This window comes from Podarcis liolepis (genome assembly GCF_965112155.1).
Source record: "Podarcis liolepis genome assembly, chromosome: 4".
In the NCBI taxonomy this organism is placed as follows: domain Eukaryota; kingdom Metazoa; phylum Chordata; class Lepidosauria; order Squamata; family Lacertidae; genus Podarcis; species Podarcis liolepis.
In genome coordinates, this window is record NC_139558.1 from 12,183,408 (window position 1) to 12,200,378 (window position 16,971).

At 42.1% G+C, this 16,971-nt stretch overlaps 1 protein-coding gene across 3 annotated transcripts in view; it reads left to right on the forward strand.

Moving 5' to 3' along the window:
* Positions 1 to 16,971, forward strand: part of UGGT2 (UDP-glucose glycoprotein glucosyltransferase 2) — a 79,615-nt gene that overhangs the window by 53,388 nt on the left and 9,256 nt on the right. For all 3 annotated transcript variants that reach the window (XR_014525559.1, XM_083501065.1, XM_083501066.1), the window contains 8 exons: positions 63 to 194; positions 2,189 to 2,316; positions 2,585 to 2,680; positions 3,741 to 3,846; positions 4,709 to 4,788; positions 5,945 to 6,134; positions 8,192 to 8,350; positions 9,789 to 9,874. Coding sequence is in view for 2 of the 3 variants with exons in the window: in XM_083501065.1 (XP_083357191.1) it covers positions 63 to 194; positions 2,189 to 2,316; positions 2,585 to 2,680; positions 3,741 to 3,846; positions 4,709 to 4,788; positions 5,945 to 6,134; positions 8,192 to 8,350; positions 9,789 to 9,874 (977 nt within the window). In the remaining variant the exon portion in view is untranslated. The remainder of the gene's footprint in view (positions 1 to 62; positions 195 to 2,188; positions 2,317 to 2,584; positions 2,681 to 3,740; positions 3,847 to 4,708; positions 4,789 to 5,944; positions 6,135 to 8,191; positions 8,351 to 9,788; positions 9,875 to 16,971) is intronic.

Below are 16,971 nucleotides of genomic sequence, written 5' to 3' on the forward strand. Positions count from 1 at the left end.
CTTTGGGGGAGATGTTTTAGCTTTTCTGACCTGGGAGACATCTTGCTACTTTTCTGTTCTAGGGCATGAATAACGATGCGTTTGAGAAGAAGTACAACACGATAGGCATCGATCTGATTCAGGCTCACCAGGTGTTTTGTCGGGAGGTTCTTAAGCTGCTTCCTGGGCAAATGGCTGTTGTTAGTAATGGCAGGGTAAGTAAACAAGTAAACTCATTGGTAGGACGAACTTCACTCAGCTTATCAAGAAAGCCCATCTCTTGCTCTTTTTTCATCTCACTGGCATCTTCTTATCCACCATTCCAAACCAGCAGTAGCGAACCTCTGGTTGTGGACCTCATTTGGCACAGAAGGGTCCTAGTTTTACCTGCAAGGTCCTAATCTTCCCCAGACCAGACCCGCATGCCCTACACCTGATGTCATATATAAGGGTTTGCAGGAAGATCTGGCTCCTTTCTGTAAGCAGACACTGCTGAACGGCTGATGGTTGGTGTCTTCAAACCTCTGAGCCTTTACTCACAGAGTTTCATTTCATATCACCCAAAGGACAGCATTTCTGCTGATGTCTCAGTTGCATTATTGAAACATCCTGCAGGGGTTGAGGGAGGTCAGGATTCAGGCTGCTGGCTGGATCCACTCTCCACCCAAACACATTGTACTTGGGCTTGGGGTCCTATTTTTTATTTATTTATTGAATTTCTATACCGCCCTATACCCAGGGGTCTCAGGGCGGTTCACAGAACAAGGTCAACATAAAAACCACAATATATGTAATCAAAATAAAAACAACAACCCAATAACACCCCCCCCCCCAAAAAAAAGAGCCACATTTTAAAAACGGCATAGGATGTCAATCAGATCAACCAAAGGCCTGGTTAAAAAGGAACAATTTTGCCTGGCGCCTAAAGATGTATAATGAAGGCGCCAGGCAAACTTCACTGGGGAGAGCACTGCACAGACAGGGAGCCACTGCAGAGAAGGCCCGTTCTCGTGTTGCCACCTTCTGGACCTCTCGGGGACGAGGCACACAAAGAACGGCTTGAATGGGTCTTCGCCACTCCAGCTAAGCCCTTCATCTGAATGAAGCTAGCCAGGTGACTGGGAATGGCTGCTGGGACCACATAACACCGGTCCTGAGAGATCTGCACTGGTTCCCAGTACGTTTCCAAGCACAATTCAAAGTGTCGGTGCTGACCTTTAAAGCCCTAAACGATCTTGATCCTGTATACTTGAAGGAGCGTCTCCACCCCTGTCGTTCTGCCCGGACACTGAGGTCCAGCTCCGAGGGCCTTCTGGCGGTTCCCTCACTGTGAGAGGTGAGGTTACATGGAACCAGGCAGATGGTCTTCTTGGTAGTGGCGCCCGCCCTGTGGAACGCCCTCCCATCGGATGTGAAGGAAATAAGCAGCTATCTTATCATTAAAAGACATCTGAAGGCAGCCCTGTTTAGGGAAGTTTTTAATATTTAATGCTGTATTGTTTTTAACACTAGATTGGGAGTCGCCCAGAGTGGCTTGGGAAACTCGGCCGGATGGGCGGGGTATAAATAATCTTCTTTTTCTTCTTCTTCTTCTTCTTCTTCTTCTTCTTGGTTCAGCTGGTCTCAGCACCCAATGGTATATAAAAAACCGAAGCTGCTGGCACAGCACCATTTACTTCTGACTTCCTTGCCTCTTCGCAGGGAAGTGATACAATTGTATTCTCAGCTAGGATTCAGCAGGTCTAAGAAGGTGGTGACCTTGACAGGTCAGCAATTGTGTAATAAATGCAGCCACCATCTACAGTGAGATTCTGAACCAGTTTGGTTGTCCAGAATGGAAATATTTCCATGCCTGAGTGTGGAGTGGGCCTGCACAGAGTATTGGTGAACCGCCTAGCTGCCAAGGCAGCACTGTGTGCTCTTGCCTCTGGATCAGGGGAACCTACCCCATGGCTGATGATGCTCCAGCACATTACACTAAAGGCCCTACAAGGGGGGAGAAGCACCAGTGCCATCATCACTCTCGTTTTGTCATCCAGACACTATATGAAAGAGTGCATGCAAAATGCACAGAATATAACACGCAAGTACGTTGAGTTTCACTGGCAGCTAGGTTCATTCTAGGTGCAGATGCTGGTTTGAAGCCTTGAAAAGCAAAATGTAGCATTCCTCCCCCATCCCAACCAATGTCTTAATTTGTTTGTAACAGATAATAGGCCCTCTAGGTGAAAATGAACTGACCGCAGAAGACTTTGACTTGTTGGAGCAAGTAACGCTAAGTAAGGCAACAGCGAAGGTCAAAGCCCTGGTCAAGGAAATGGGTGTTGGCGGTAAACGGTAATATTTCATTCAATTTTTTTTATATTAAAATATTTTTGTGGGGTTCTCTTGGATTGTAGCTAGAGCTTTCCTCACTAGCCAAGGCAGTGCGACTTTGGACGTTCACTCCTTTAGATCCAAATCAATTTGACAGTTTGCATTTGAGTTTTAACGTCTTTTGAAAGCCTTCAGAATGTTATGGTGACACTTCCTGGTGTATATTTTAGGGGGTAAATATAGCTGATTGTTTGCCTTGAAGGAAAAAACCTTTTCTTCTTTTCTTTAGCGGCAGTAATTTAGCAATGAAAGTGAGTGCGCTTCTTTCTTCCTTGCCTAAAAGTGATGTCCGCCGAGATATTGCCTTTCTCAAAGAGAAGCACAGGTAAAAAGCCTCTAAATTGTTGCATGTTAGTTTTTGCCACAGTGCATTTGTCGTTGTGAAATCTGAGTGATACGTAAGATGTTTCAATACTTAATTAAACATTTTTAGCACTTGATTTATTATGTGTACAGGCAATGAACAATCCACACATATACCCAAGAACAGAACTTGATCTAAAAACTTGCTATCTAAGACCATAGTTGATTTAATTGTTCAGAGCTGAAAATAAATGTTCTTGATGCTGCTTTTAGCATTCATTTATCTCTGCTGATCAGGCATGTGTGGATAGGGTCACAGGGTCAAAACCCCAAAGACAGTGCACAGGAATGGGGGGTATCAGCAGAGCCCTGAGGTTTGCAGAAGTACATAAAAACTGGTGGTAACATAGACCTCAAGGGGGACTCCCCCCCCCCCCGCAAAAAAATAATCATCAGAGTCCATGAAATGCTGACTAATTATTGGCAGGGGAATTGGATGGGAGGGACAGGATCATGGATTGCGCAAAACACTAAAACAGGAACACTTCAAGCTGCAACATTTTGTTGTGGGTTTCACTTGATGTATTTAATAATCACATCAGTCAGAACTCTTATGAAGCCTGGCTTTTAGAAATGGATAAACTGCTACATTCTGACATGCCTTAATGACTGGAGTTTTGGGGATTTCTCTGTTGTTTTGTAATTATTAATTATGTGTGTGGCAACTGAGATTAAGTCACTTTCTTTAGTTTGTCCCAAATTCTTCAGTTCGGAAACCTGTTTATATTGTGGTTCTGCTTTTAAGTCATATCCCATCACTTCAAGAAATACTTTAAAAGTCTTTTTTCCTGTGCTTTGTAATTGCTTGATGTAAACCTCCACTTGACACAATATTTTTCTCTGGAGGTAGTTCATTCCATCAGCTGTGTGTTAGGAAGCAATGAGATATCTGTTGAACCAGAGCATGCTTTCTAAAAATACAAAAGGGTTATATTATAAAATTCCAGTGTATGCCCTCCCTACAAATCATACTTGCCCTTTTATATACCTTGCTCAACACTGGGTGTGTTTACTCCCCACAGTGTACTAAAGATAGATCCAGAACAGAAAAGCGAACCCTTCTTTGACGTTGTTGGCATTGTTGACCCATTGTCGAGAGAAGCACAGAAGCTGTCACATTTACTGATTGTAAGATCATACTGATTTCTTGCATGCAATTCCAGCTTTGTGATTTAGTTAAGATCTGTGTAGTGCAGAATGCTGTTGGGGGGTGATGAGAGAGAGGGAGGGAGGGAGAGAGAGAGAGAGAGAGAGAGAGAGAACAAACCAGATTCCAATCCTCATTTGACCATGAAATTTACTGGGTGACTTTGGGCCACTTCTCTCTTATGCTAACCTCCTTCATAAGATGATTATGTATATATGTACGTTTCCGAGCACAATTCAGAGTGTTGGTGCTGACCTTTAAAGCTCTAAACAACCTCAGCCCAGCATACCAGAAGGATATCGTTCAGCCTGGACACTGAGGTCCAGCGCCGAGGGCCTTCTGGCGGTTCCCTCCCTGTGAAAAGTGAGGTTACAGGGAACCAGGCAGAGGGCCTTCTCAGTAGTGGCACCCACCCTGTGGAATGCCCTCCCATCAGATGTCAAGGAAATAAACAACTATCTGACTTTTAGAAGACATCTGAAGGCAGCCCTGTTTAAGGAAGTTTTTGATGTTTGATGTTTTATTATGTTTTTAATATTCTGTTGAGATCTGCTCAGAGTGGCTGGGGAAACCCAGCCAGATGGGCAGGGTATAAATGTTGTTGTTGTTGTTGTTGTTATATGTAGCATGGGGGAATATTCAATTTGAGGTGGATTTAGGGCAATGAAACCACTTCTGTTGCACTTGGGTATGGTGTGAGAAGTTGCAAACAAATAAATTTATATGTACGATGAAAGTGTCTGGAATTACGTTGTTGCCCCATGCAAATTGCTGTGCCTAATTCTGGATAGGGCAAAATCCCACACAAAACAATTTCGTTAATACGAGAAATGTTTCTGTTAGTTCCTTGGTCAGGTTGTCAACATGAAACTGAGGCTGTTTATGAACTGTAGATTCAAGCTGTCAGAGGCGCCTTTGAAAAGGTAAGTAGCACGTGAAGTTTATTAATGAAATGTGCCCCATAGTATGGTTCCCACTTAAAAGTAGTTGCCTTGCCTAATGACTTTACTCATTAGGCAGTGAGTATTCCACAATCTTCTGCTAGTCTCATTTACGTTTTCCCACTCTGCTGCTTCTCGATTGCAACTTTCCTTCTCTCCAAATCTTCCTTTCTTTCTGTTTGGAATTACTGTGAGTAATTTTGCAAGTATTGCCACAAATACTTGATCTTCCAGTCCTTTCATGTACCCAGGCATTAACACCCACTTCCTGCTTCTCTGAATTCTTAAATAAATGTGCACATTGGTTGACTGCACTCTGTTAGAAACATGCTTAGCATAAATGCAGTAACTCGTCGCTTGGTGCTGGTGCTTATAAAACATTAGTGGGTATTAATGCAGAAAAATGGTCCTTTAAGCAAAGTATATCCTCATAGAAAGAGAGCTTATAATTGTAATCACTTTATAATTGGAATCGCTTATCGGAGCTCATCATATTACCATTTATTTATCATTTTTGCTGTATTTGCTTTCTGCCGTGTAACCAACAGCCAGGAAGCCCTTTCCTTTTGCCAAAATAATTAGATCATTTGTTACAATATTATGAGTTTTCTGTGACTTGTATTTGCTTTCTCCCAGGCATAAAATGGGTTCTGGGCAGGAAAATTAATCATTGTGTGCCTCATGTTTTTGAAGGGCTTGTTCACTTGCCCTATATAATAGGGCTGTCGCATTCAGCTGGCTAATGCTGGTGTCCTGAGTTGCGTGTTCTGTTTTTCAAAGGGCTGGTAACACCGGCCGCGTTCTTGGCACGTGTTGACAGTGAAGAGAATGTGTTTGTTGAGGGCTCGGCTGGTAATTGTGGCGCAGGAATCCGACCTGAGCTAGAAGAACTATAAAGCCTGTGGAAATTAAAAATAAAGAAAGGGTGCGAAAGATCTCCTACACTGTCTTGTCGCATGTGGATTAGCTGCTTCAAAAATAGCAGCATTTGCGCGCTCGGCAATGATGAATGTGTAAAATAGGATCAGAGGATTCGAAGGTGTTTTAAAAAAGTTGTTATGCAAACTTTTCAGTTGCATCTTGCCCTTCCTTTCCTGCTCTTTTCCCTTTAACACTGACATTTGTATCCTTGCCGTAGTTTTTATCGTTTTGTTCTGGAGCCCGAACTTGTTTCAGGGGCAAGTGGTTCCTTTCCTCTTGCACCGGGAGCAAACTTCTTTGAAATGCCAGAATCCCCTCTCCTGACCCTCAACATGATAACTCCAGAAAGCTGGCTGGTTGAAGCGGTGAACAGTTCTTATGACCTTGATAACATTTATTTGAAAGACGTAAGTACTGTTTTCTAAACGTACGCGTAGGAATTGCACAATTCATGACCGACAAATTAATAATTCTCCCCTCCCTTTACAAAAACATTCAGGATTTGTGTTTTATTTAGGGCTTGCAGGCCAAAAATGCCTCAAGAAAAATAACATGATAAATGTTTGCACTGTTTCAGATACACTGTTACAATCAGATAGATAAATCAGGTAGATTTCGTGACAAAAAAGATTTTGAATGTGTACTAAGCATGAAACCAAGAAGGAGCGGAAGCCATAACTTGATGTGTGAATGTTTTTAAATAGTGAATTGTTCTATTTTCAAACTTTACAGCATACCTAAAGGTTTGCAGTTGCACTGTATGCCTTTACGGTGTAAATTCTGGGTCTGTTTTTCTATAGCTCATCATAGACTGTTTTTGAAACACTTGCCTGACAGTATAAGAAGTTTTGTATTGGTGGTAGAACGAGTTGGTGGCAATAAACCAGGAGTCCTGCTGAGTTACACACATTTATGTATTTTGCCTCTCCTTATATTACAAAGAACATTGCTTTGTTTCCATTATTTTGGCATGGGTTTATTTTTGCCTAAGGATGAGTATTTTTGTATTCAATAATTTTGTAAGAGTACTGTAGCTTCCTCATCCTAACTGTCTAGCCACTAATGGCTAACAAGCTTAGGTATTTGCAAATACTTGGACTAGCTTAGGGCCCCACCAAAATGAAAACGTGACAGGGGATTTTGGATTAATCACTTTTTAGGCAGGGCCCATCTAGGTCTAAAACAATAAAGCTAACATTTTCTATCTGGGAACCCTGAAGAACATGGAGTCAGCCCTGTTGTGCAATTCATTTTTAATATATTTGGACGAAGAGTAGTAAATAAGGAAAGCTACCACTGAAATTTGCTGCATTGGCATACAGTGCCAAAAAGCAGTAGAGGAATGGCCCTTAGCTCAGTAGTAGAAGGTTCCTAGCATCCCCAGGTAGCATCTCTTGGTAGAGAACCCTGTCTAGAAGTCCTGGAGAGCTTCTACCAGTCAGTGTAGAGAATACTGAGCTAGATGAACCAATGGTCTGACTCAGTACAGTGATACCTTGGTTCTCAAACTTAATCCATTTTGGAAGTCCATTCCAAAACCAAAGCGTTCCAAAACCAAGGCATGTTTTCCCATAGAAAGTCATGCAAAACGGATTAATCCGTTCCAGACTTTTAAAAACAACCCCTAAAACAGCAGTTTAACATGAATTTTACTATCTAACGAGACCATTGATCCATAAAAGGAAAGCAATAATCAATGTACTGTAGTATAAAATAAATAAGGCAGTATTGTATATGATAAAAATTAAAATTACATTTTGATGATAGGCCATTGTTTGGATGGGGGGCTTTTATCCATTTCTGCAGTCACACAATCAAATCAATCAGTAGCTCAACTAGGTTCCACAGTCACAAAAACAAATTAACCAAAAAAGCCTCAAAAACAAAAACGCAAAATAAATAGCAAAAACAAACGCACCAAACTTAACCCGTTCCTGAAGGCCATTTGACTTCTGAACTGTTCAAAAATCAAGACGCAGCTTCTGATTGGTGCAGGCACCTCGGAAACAATAGCTGACAGCCGCATCGAATGTTCGGCTTCTGAAAAATGTTCGAAAACCAGAACACTTCCAGGTTTTCCCCGTTTGGGAACCAAGGCGTTTGAGAACCAAGGTACCAATGTATACAGCGGCACCCCATGTTCCCAGCTTCTTAAGAGAAGCAAACTCCCTAAAAGAAGCATAATGAATTCTGGGTAAAAAACTGAATGTCAGTTGAAATCGTAGCTGCTGCAAAATTAATTAATTCTTGGACAGCTGGGGGAAGGGACCCTTTCCCCTCCTTCTGCCTTATTAGAAAGGACAGAGCTTAAATACAGTGGAAGCAAGGTTGAATCAGATCTAATGCCTTCAGTAAGACTAAGCCTTCTGCACAGGTCCATAGCCAAAATGTTTGACTATCCATATATGCCTCCCACCCTCTAATTTCTGGAATTCTAAACCAACGAAATTGTGCATTTTCACAGGTTGAGAGTGTTGTTTCAGCAGAGTATGAGCTGGAGTATTTGTTGCTTGAAGGACATTGTTTTGATGTAGCCACTAGACAGCCAACTCACGGACTGCAGTTCACTTTGGGAACTAGGAAAAATCCTGTTAAAGTTGATACCATTGTGATGGCCAATCTGGTAGGTTCTGGCTAAGCCTGGCAATGGAATACTTTATTTGACCAAATGCTTATTATTGCCTACCTAAACACAACTGACCCATTATTATTTGATTCTTTTATTCTTTTGGGCCCAGAAATGATGGTTAATTACAGTGGTGCCTCGCAAGACGAAATTAATCCGTTCTGCGAGTATCTTCGTCTAGCGGTTTTTTCGTCTTGCGAAGCAACCCTATTAGCGGCTTAGCCGATTAGTGCTATTAGCGGTTTAGCGGCTATTAAAGGCTTAGCGGCTTAGCTGCTAAAAGGCTATTAAAGGCTTAGCGGCTTAGAAAAAGGGGGGGGAGTGAAAAAAAATCTCAAGACTCGCAAGACATTTTCGTCTTGCGAAGCAAGCCCATAGGGAAATTCATCCTGCGAAGCGCATTGAAAAACGGAAAACCCTTTCGTCTAGCGGGTTTTCCGTCTTGCGAGGCATTCGTCTTGCAGGGCACCACTGTATAACGGTACATATGGCTGTTTCAGACAAGCTGAAGATTTTGCTTCAGCTTTTGACTTACTACAGCTTAGTGTTGCATCTGAACACGAACGGACTGCTGTTAATCTTAACTATGGTTTATTAAAACAAGCCAACTTCCTAACATGGCTATGTCATGTTTTTGTGAGCTATAGTTAAGTGTGACCACAGTTTAGGATATAGATCCTGCATTTCAGTGGATAACCCTTGGTGTCCATTTGAACTCTACAATTCTGTGATCCTATGACCCAACACTAAACTGTTTAATAAAAAATGGAATGGAAGCTTCTAATCTTCTATTTGTGGTTGCACAAGGGTCAAGGATTTCATGAGCTTGAGGTTCCTACAGACTCATTCTACATGCAAACACAGGGGCAATAGCAGAAAAATGCTCCGTTTTGAGGTCACTATCCCATGATATTATGTAGGATGTGGTGCCATGAGTAGAATTTCCCAAAGGTTCTAAGTCAGCATGACCAGACTTGGCCCACCAGATGTTTTGGGACTACAATTCCCATCATCCCTGACCACTGGTCCTGTTAGATAGGGATGATGGGAGTTGTAGTCCCAAAACATCTGGAGGGCCAAGTTTGGCCATGCCTGTTCTAAGTGATCTTTACAGTTCTATAAAGGGGCCATGATTAATGTTAACACTGCTTTATTTAAAACAAACCAGCTTGATCAACCATAGTCTGAAGTTGGCTTGTTCCAAAAACTATAACCGCTGCTTGTCAGATTTAGACAATGTGACTGGCTGCAGGCCAACTAAAATAGAAGTGAGCTTCCAAACTCTGCTTCCGGGACTACACTCGGGGAGGAAGAACAGGCAAATCTGGGGGCAGGCTAGGCTTTGTAGAACACAGCCACTGTTTACAAAGAAAGTGTTCCACCCTCCTGCTTTCAAAGCAATATTTTCATTTTGTTTTGTTTCCCCCCCTTGTAGGGTTATTTTCAGTTGAAAGCAAATCCAGGTGCTTGGATTTTGAGACTACGTGAAGGAAGATCCGAAGAAATCTACCAAATATATAGGTAAGTCATAACATGACATTTGCTAATGGTGTGGCGGTCACTGGAACTACTGCAGAGAAACATTCAGGCGGCAGCTAAAAAAGCCAATGCGATTCTGGGCTGCATCAATAGAAGTATAGCATCTAGATCAAGGGAAGTAATAGTGCCACTGTATTCTGCTCTGGTCAGACCTCACCTGGAGTACTGTGTCCAGTTCTGGGCACCACAGTTCAAGAAGGACACTGACAAACTGGAACGTGTCCAGAGGAGGGCAACCAAAATGGTCAAAGGCCTGGAAACGATGCCTTATGAGGAACGGCTAAGGGAGCTGGGCATGTTTAGCCTGGAGAAGAGGAGGTTAAGGGGTGATATGATAGCCATGTTCAAATATATAAAAGGATGTCACATAGAGGAGGGAGAAAGGTTGTTTTCTGCTGCTCCAGAGAAGCGGACACGGAGCAATGGATCCAAACTACAAGAAAGAAGATTCCACCTAAACATTAGGAAGAACTTCCTGACAGTAAGAGCTGTTCGACAGTGGAATTTGCTGCCAAGGAGTGTGGTGGAGTCTCCTACTTTGGAGGTCTTTAAGCAGAGGCTTGACAACCATATGTCAGGAGTGCTCTGATGGTGTTTCCTGCTTGGCAGGGGGTTGGACTCGATGGCCCTTGTGGTCTCTTCCAACTCTATGATTCTATGATTCTAACACAACTCTGTTCATTCTACTGTTTGCAACAGCACAGTCTGACTGGGTGTTTTGCTCCTTGCATCTTCTGAAGGAATGATGTTCACCAAACCGTCCTGGTTCAAAGAGAAGCCTTTGGAAGAATTCACATTCTTCTCACTTCATCTGAATTGGGAATTTGGCAGTCTTAACAGTACAGTCCCAGGCTACAAGACTTAGGAATGTTACATGAGTACAGTGTCTTACTGCCAAAAGCTTTAAAATCACAGGAATAAAAATTCTGTAACGGGTATAAACAGGGAGTTTAACATCCTTAGCATCCTCGTTTTTTTAAATAAGGAAAGATAATTTCAGAAATGGGGTAAATTAAAAGAAACAAACATGTGCAGATTTGCTTATTCGTTTATTTTATGTTGCAGAGTTCAGCTTTTCTTGGTACAGAATTTGGGCTTATTATTTAAAGCACATGCATAACCACCGTGCAATTGACAAAGAAGTGCACTAAATCCGATAGAATTTGTTGGAATTAAACATAACAGTAGGCTGGTTTCTGGATGCACTAAACGATCTGTTTTTTAAAAAAAGAAATACATTGGTATTCAGGTTACTAACCTCCTCCTTGAAATTATCTTTTTTTTAAAAAAAAAAAAAAGCTCCTTTGCTATTTAGACATTTACGGTGACACTATTCATGATGGCGATCGTCGTTTTGAAGCAGCTGCACCTGTAAAGCAGAATTTCTTATGCAGTGTAGCTTTGGATGACGCCAGATCTAAATTTGGCATCTCTCAAGTGACAAGATTTCAGTCTAATTATTATGATTCATTTGCAGTTCAATCCAGTGCTTCTCTATTTATAGTGCTGTCAGGCACTGCAGGGTTTGGATCAGGAACCCTGCAGGTCAGAGACAGGTTTGCTACTGTCTGCACCATTTGGGCTGCTGAACTCCACAAATGCTGGTGGTCTGGGGAATATTTGACAAAAGAAGCAGAACTCTTTCAAGCAATGGCTTCAGCTGAGAGGGTAGATGGTTATCAAAGAATTCTGTGTTTGAGGGGTGATTACAATAACATTTAGAGATTAAATTGCTCATTCTTTAAATTGATATCCCTACATATGTAAATTTGTTCCTTATTGTCCTGGATCTTAGGCAAGTCAATTGGCACTTTTGTAAAAATAAAAATCAACAACTTTTGGGGTTTCCTGGTTTATACTTTGTGAAATATGGCAACCCTATTATTGTTGTTTAAATCCTGACCCTGTCTATTGATAGCTTTTTATTGTTTTGTACATTTGTACTAGAAGAGTAGGATAAAATGATAAAATGATAATAATAATAATAATAATAATAATAAATAATAAATAATAAATAATAATGAAAGACTATAAATATGTGTCTACTCAGAAGTAAGTTCCACTATGTTCAATGGGTCTTACTTTCAGGTAATTGTATGAAGGATGCTGGCTTGGAAAATAAAATAAAGCAATAAACTGGGGTTTCTGGAATCCAGATTCTGAGCAATTTATCTTAAAGCTGGGTAGGTTTCCTGAAATATGCGTTGATATTACATTAATCAAGAGACGTGGGTGGTGTTGTGTTTCATCTCTCACTTCAGCCCCAAGCTTTTTAATGGATTTTTAAAATAAGTGAACCTGCCATTGTTTAAAAGATGTTTAAAAATAAGCGAACCCTTTGACAGTGATGCTCTGTAATCAAGCTCCTTCCCAAAAGTAATGCAGCTCTCTTAAGCTCAGTGTTATAAATGATTGAACGTTTAAAAAGTGGTAAGATTTTAGAAGGAGATACCATATTGTTGTTCTCAAATTGAAGGCTGTACAAATAATATGAATTCATGAATTGAAGTCATTGGGGGGGGGTATTTTTGTTGTCTTTTGTTACCAAACCCGGGACCCCAGCTGCAGCTGATGACATGGGTGTTACCTTCAGTGCTGTTTGTCAAACTGATCATTTTGCACTGACATTTGACTATCTAAGGAACAAGATAAAAATGGGTGCTTAAACTGAAGGAACACCAGGATCTTAGGTCGTTTGGACATTTGAGTCCTTTCTATTCTCTCCCATTGCTGTCTGTGAGGCAAGGAGTCATTATGTCTAAAGGTTGTGGGGACTTCCATCTATTAGAGACCCAAGAACTACATCAAATATGTATTACAGGAATACGGTAAACAGATACAATAGAACGAGCCACAACTTTGGCTTGTGCATTCCCTCCTATCCTTGTCACAGTTGCAAGGAGGAGTTTCCATTTTTACTTAACCACAGCTTGTTCCATTGTCTCAACAAAGAAATTATATTATTGATTGATTGAGTTTATATACCGTCCTATACCTGGAGGTCTCAGGGCAGTTCACAGCATAAAATAAAAATGTAAAACCACAATATATATAATCAAAATAAAAACAACAACCCAAAAAGAAATAAAAGACCACGTTCTAAAAGGGCATAGGATGTCAAGCAGCTCAACCAAAGGCCTGGTTAAAAAGGAACAATTTTGCCTGGTGCCTAAAGATATATAATGAAGGCACCAGGCAAACTTCCCTGGGGAGAGCATTCCACAGATGGGGAGCCACTGCAGATAAGGCCCCGTTCTCGTGTTGCCATCTTCTGGACCTCTCGAGGAGGAGGCACACGGAGGGCCTCAGAAGATGATCTTAGGGCCCGGGTAGGTCCATATGAAAAGAGAGGGTCCTTGAGGTATTGCAATCCTGAGTCATTTAAGGCTTTATACGTCAAAACCAGCACTTTGCATTGGGCCAGGAAACTAATTGATAGCCAGTGCAGTCAGACCAGGATCGGTGTAATATGCTCAGATTGTTTTGCTCCCGTGAGCAACCTGGCTGCTGAATTCTGCACCAGCTAAAGTTTCTGAATGGTCTTCAGAGGCAGCCCTACATATAACGCATTGCGGTAATCTAACCTCGAGGTTACCAAAGCATAGACAACAGTAGTTTGGCCATCCCTGTCCAGATAGGGGCAACTCTATCTGTTGATGGATGGCCATCCTGACTCGGCCCCAGACACACTGACCAGATGTTTGGAAACTGTGGCTGGATGGTTACGTGGGAGCCGGTTGAAGCTAAATCCTTCGAAGACAGAGGTCCTGTGGCTAGGGCGGGGCGATATGGGATTGGGGGGGCAACTCCCATCTCTTGCGGGGGCGCAATTAGTGCCAGCACCGTCTGTTAAGAGTTTGGGTGTAATCTTCGACGCCTCCCTTTCCATGGAGGCGCAGATTGCAGCTATAACAAAGGCGGCATTTTTCCATCTCCGCCAAGCTAAGCAGTTGGCTCCTTACCTCTCTCGCCCTGACCTGGCCACTGTGATCCACGCGACGGTCACCTCCAGATTGGATTATTGTAACTCGCTCTACGTGGGGCTGCCCTTGAGACTGACCCAGAAACTCCAGCGGGTGCAGAATGCCGCAGCGAGACTCCTTATGGGGTCTTCGCTGCGAGATCACATTCATCCGGTGCTACACCAGCTGCACTGGCTCCCGGTGGAGTACAGGATCAGATTTAAGGTGCTGGTTTTAACCTTTAAAGCCCTATACGGCCTAGGACCCTCGTACCTACGGGACCGCCTCTCCTGGTATGCCCCACAGAGAAACTTACGGTCTTCAAATAAAAACATCTTGAAGGTCCCAGGCCACAGAGAGGTTAGGCTGGCCTCAACTAGAGCCAGGGCTTTTTCGGCTGTGGCTCCGATCTGGTGGAACACTCTGTCACAAGAGACCAGGGCCCTGCGGGACTTGACATCTTTCCGCAGGGCCTGCAAGACAGAGTTGTTCCGCCAGGCCTTTGGCCAGGGCACAGCCTGACTCCCTCCCTCGGCAATCTTCGCGGAGCTCTGGCCCAATGGTTGCCAGTGGCCTGAATTAATTAATTTTACAATGAATGATTTTAGAGTGTTGTTTATGTTATACTTTTATACTGTTTTATTGTTGTTAGCCGCCCTGAGCCCGGCTTCGGCTGGGGAGGGCGGGATATAAATAAAATTTATTATTATTATTATTATTATTATTATAGCTGGGCAACCTGTAGTTAAGATTAACTATGTTTTGCGTGAAACAAGCCATCTACAAACCGTTAACACTGACCGTAGTTCAGGGTTCAGAGAACACACTAAAATGTGGTTAATGAAAATGGCACGTGAACAGTTATGAATTCTTCATCATAGCTGCACTGAATGAGTGTGTGAGCCCAATGGTTTGCTGCAGCTTGTTCCTTCCATGCTGTCGCTAAATGTTTGGTGGACAACTGCCTAATTTCCTATGGATGTGCAAATCCTGGAGCCAGAAAAAGGAGTGGGGGAAATGGTAGGGAAGAGCAAACAGATGGAGCAGGGGAAGGAGAGAGGGGAACCCTCAGCAAGTGATCAGTTCAGACCTCTGACAAGGGCAATTTGTTCCCTGGCCTCCAGCAGCCTGCTGATCAGGGAGGAAAGGTGGAGATGACCCTGCCCACTTTTGGTGTTAGCCCTGCCCACCAGTAGCGAACTGCTGCTGGCAGATGACCCCGTTGGGAACACAACCCTCAACAGAAAAAGAAAGTTTCCCACAGTCAATGCCTAAGGCGAAACTCCTTTGTTATTTTTGCTATTGTTTTTTTTTAAATGATACAGTGGTGCCTCGCAAGACGAAAAGAATCCGTTCTGTGATTCTCTTCGTCTAGCGTTTTTTTTGTCTTGCGAAGCAAGCCCATTGACGGATTAGCGGATTAGCGCTTTTAGCGGCTTTTAGCGGCTTTTAGCGGCTTATCTGCTGATCGGATCAGCTGATAAGCGGCTTAGCGGCTTAGAAAAAGGGGGGGGGAAGGAAAAAAAACAGCAGGAACTCGCAAGACATTGTCGTCTTGCGAAGCAAGCCCATAGGAAATTCGTTTTGCGAAGCACCTCCAAAACGGAAAACTCTTTCGTCTAGCGAGTTTTCCGTCTTGCGAGGCATTCGTCTTGCGGGGCACCACTGTATTTATTACTTTTTCAACATTTTCAACACAACACTACAAACAAAAAAGAAAAGAGAAAAAACAATACAAATACAAAAACGCTACATGGACTAACAAAACAAAGCAAAAACCAACAAAAACAATTTAAAAACACCTCAAACATTTTCAATATCTTATATTTCATTCACTTATTTCCAGCGACCTCCTCACACCTCCCTTTTTGTATTCCACTTCTATTAATTGTTTCAGCAATTCCTTTCCATCTTACTCTGTTTTCTATCCTATAATTATCTTAACACATTCTTGCCTTATTTTTCCTTTAATTTTCTATTAATCTATTTATACTTAATTCCTTATGACATTTCTACTAAAGCCATATAACTTCATTCCAACGTTTTTCTAACATTCCTTAATTTTACAATATTTCTGTAAATAGTCTTTAAACTTTTTCCAATCTTCTTCCACCGACTCTTCTCCCTGGTCTCGGATCTTGCCAGTCATTTCCGCCAATTCCATATAGTCCATCAACTTCGTCTGCCATTGTTGTTATTTTTGCTATTGGCTGCTGCATATGGTTTTTGTAATCTTATTATATTTATAGTATTGAAATGTGGGGTGTTTTTTTTGGGCATGTTTTTGTTTTGCTATGTTGTTGTTGTTTGAATTTATATACTGTGGTACCTCGGGTTACATACGCTTCAGGTTACATATGCTTCGGGTTACAGACTCCGCTAACCTAGAAATATTACCTCGGGTTAAGAACTTTGCTTCAGGTTGAGAACAGAAATCGTGTTCCGGCGGCGCAGCGACAGCAGAATACCTCGTTAGCTAAAGTGGTGCTTCAGGTTAGGAACAGTTTCAGGTTAAGAACAGACCTCCGGAACAAATAAAGTACTTAACCCGAGGTACCACTGTACTGCCTATACCTGGAGGTCTCAGGGTGGTTCACAGAACAAAATCAAAATATAAAACCACAAAATATGTAATCAAAATTATAGTTTGTTACTATGCTATTGCTATTGCTTTGAAATTGTTTTGTGGTGTTTTTCTTGAAATGCATCCTGTTACTATGTTTTAAGCTACTTTGAGTGTGTGTGTGTGTGTGTGTGTGTGTGTGTGTGTGTGTGTGGAAAAGCCACATACAAATAAAATGAATGGATTCCAGGTGCAGTTGTTAGGAACACTTGTCTGTTCCTTTCCCCTGCAGAACTATAAATCTTGGTTTGGCAACTAAGCAAGCTAACCATATTGGAATATCTACATATTGGGGAGGAAATAAACACAATGCTGTCTGTTTATGTTTGTCCGGTCTGCAGCTTGTCTTGCTTCCTAAAACAGAGTGATGTTGGAGACAATTGCCAATAGATTACAACCACAGGAGAAGTTGCCTTTATTGTAAGAAGTGTTTCTGGCTGTTAGTCAATGTCTTAAAGCTGGTTTTGACATCTTCTTTTGCGGTGTGTCTGTTG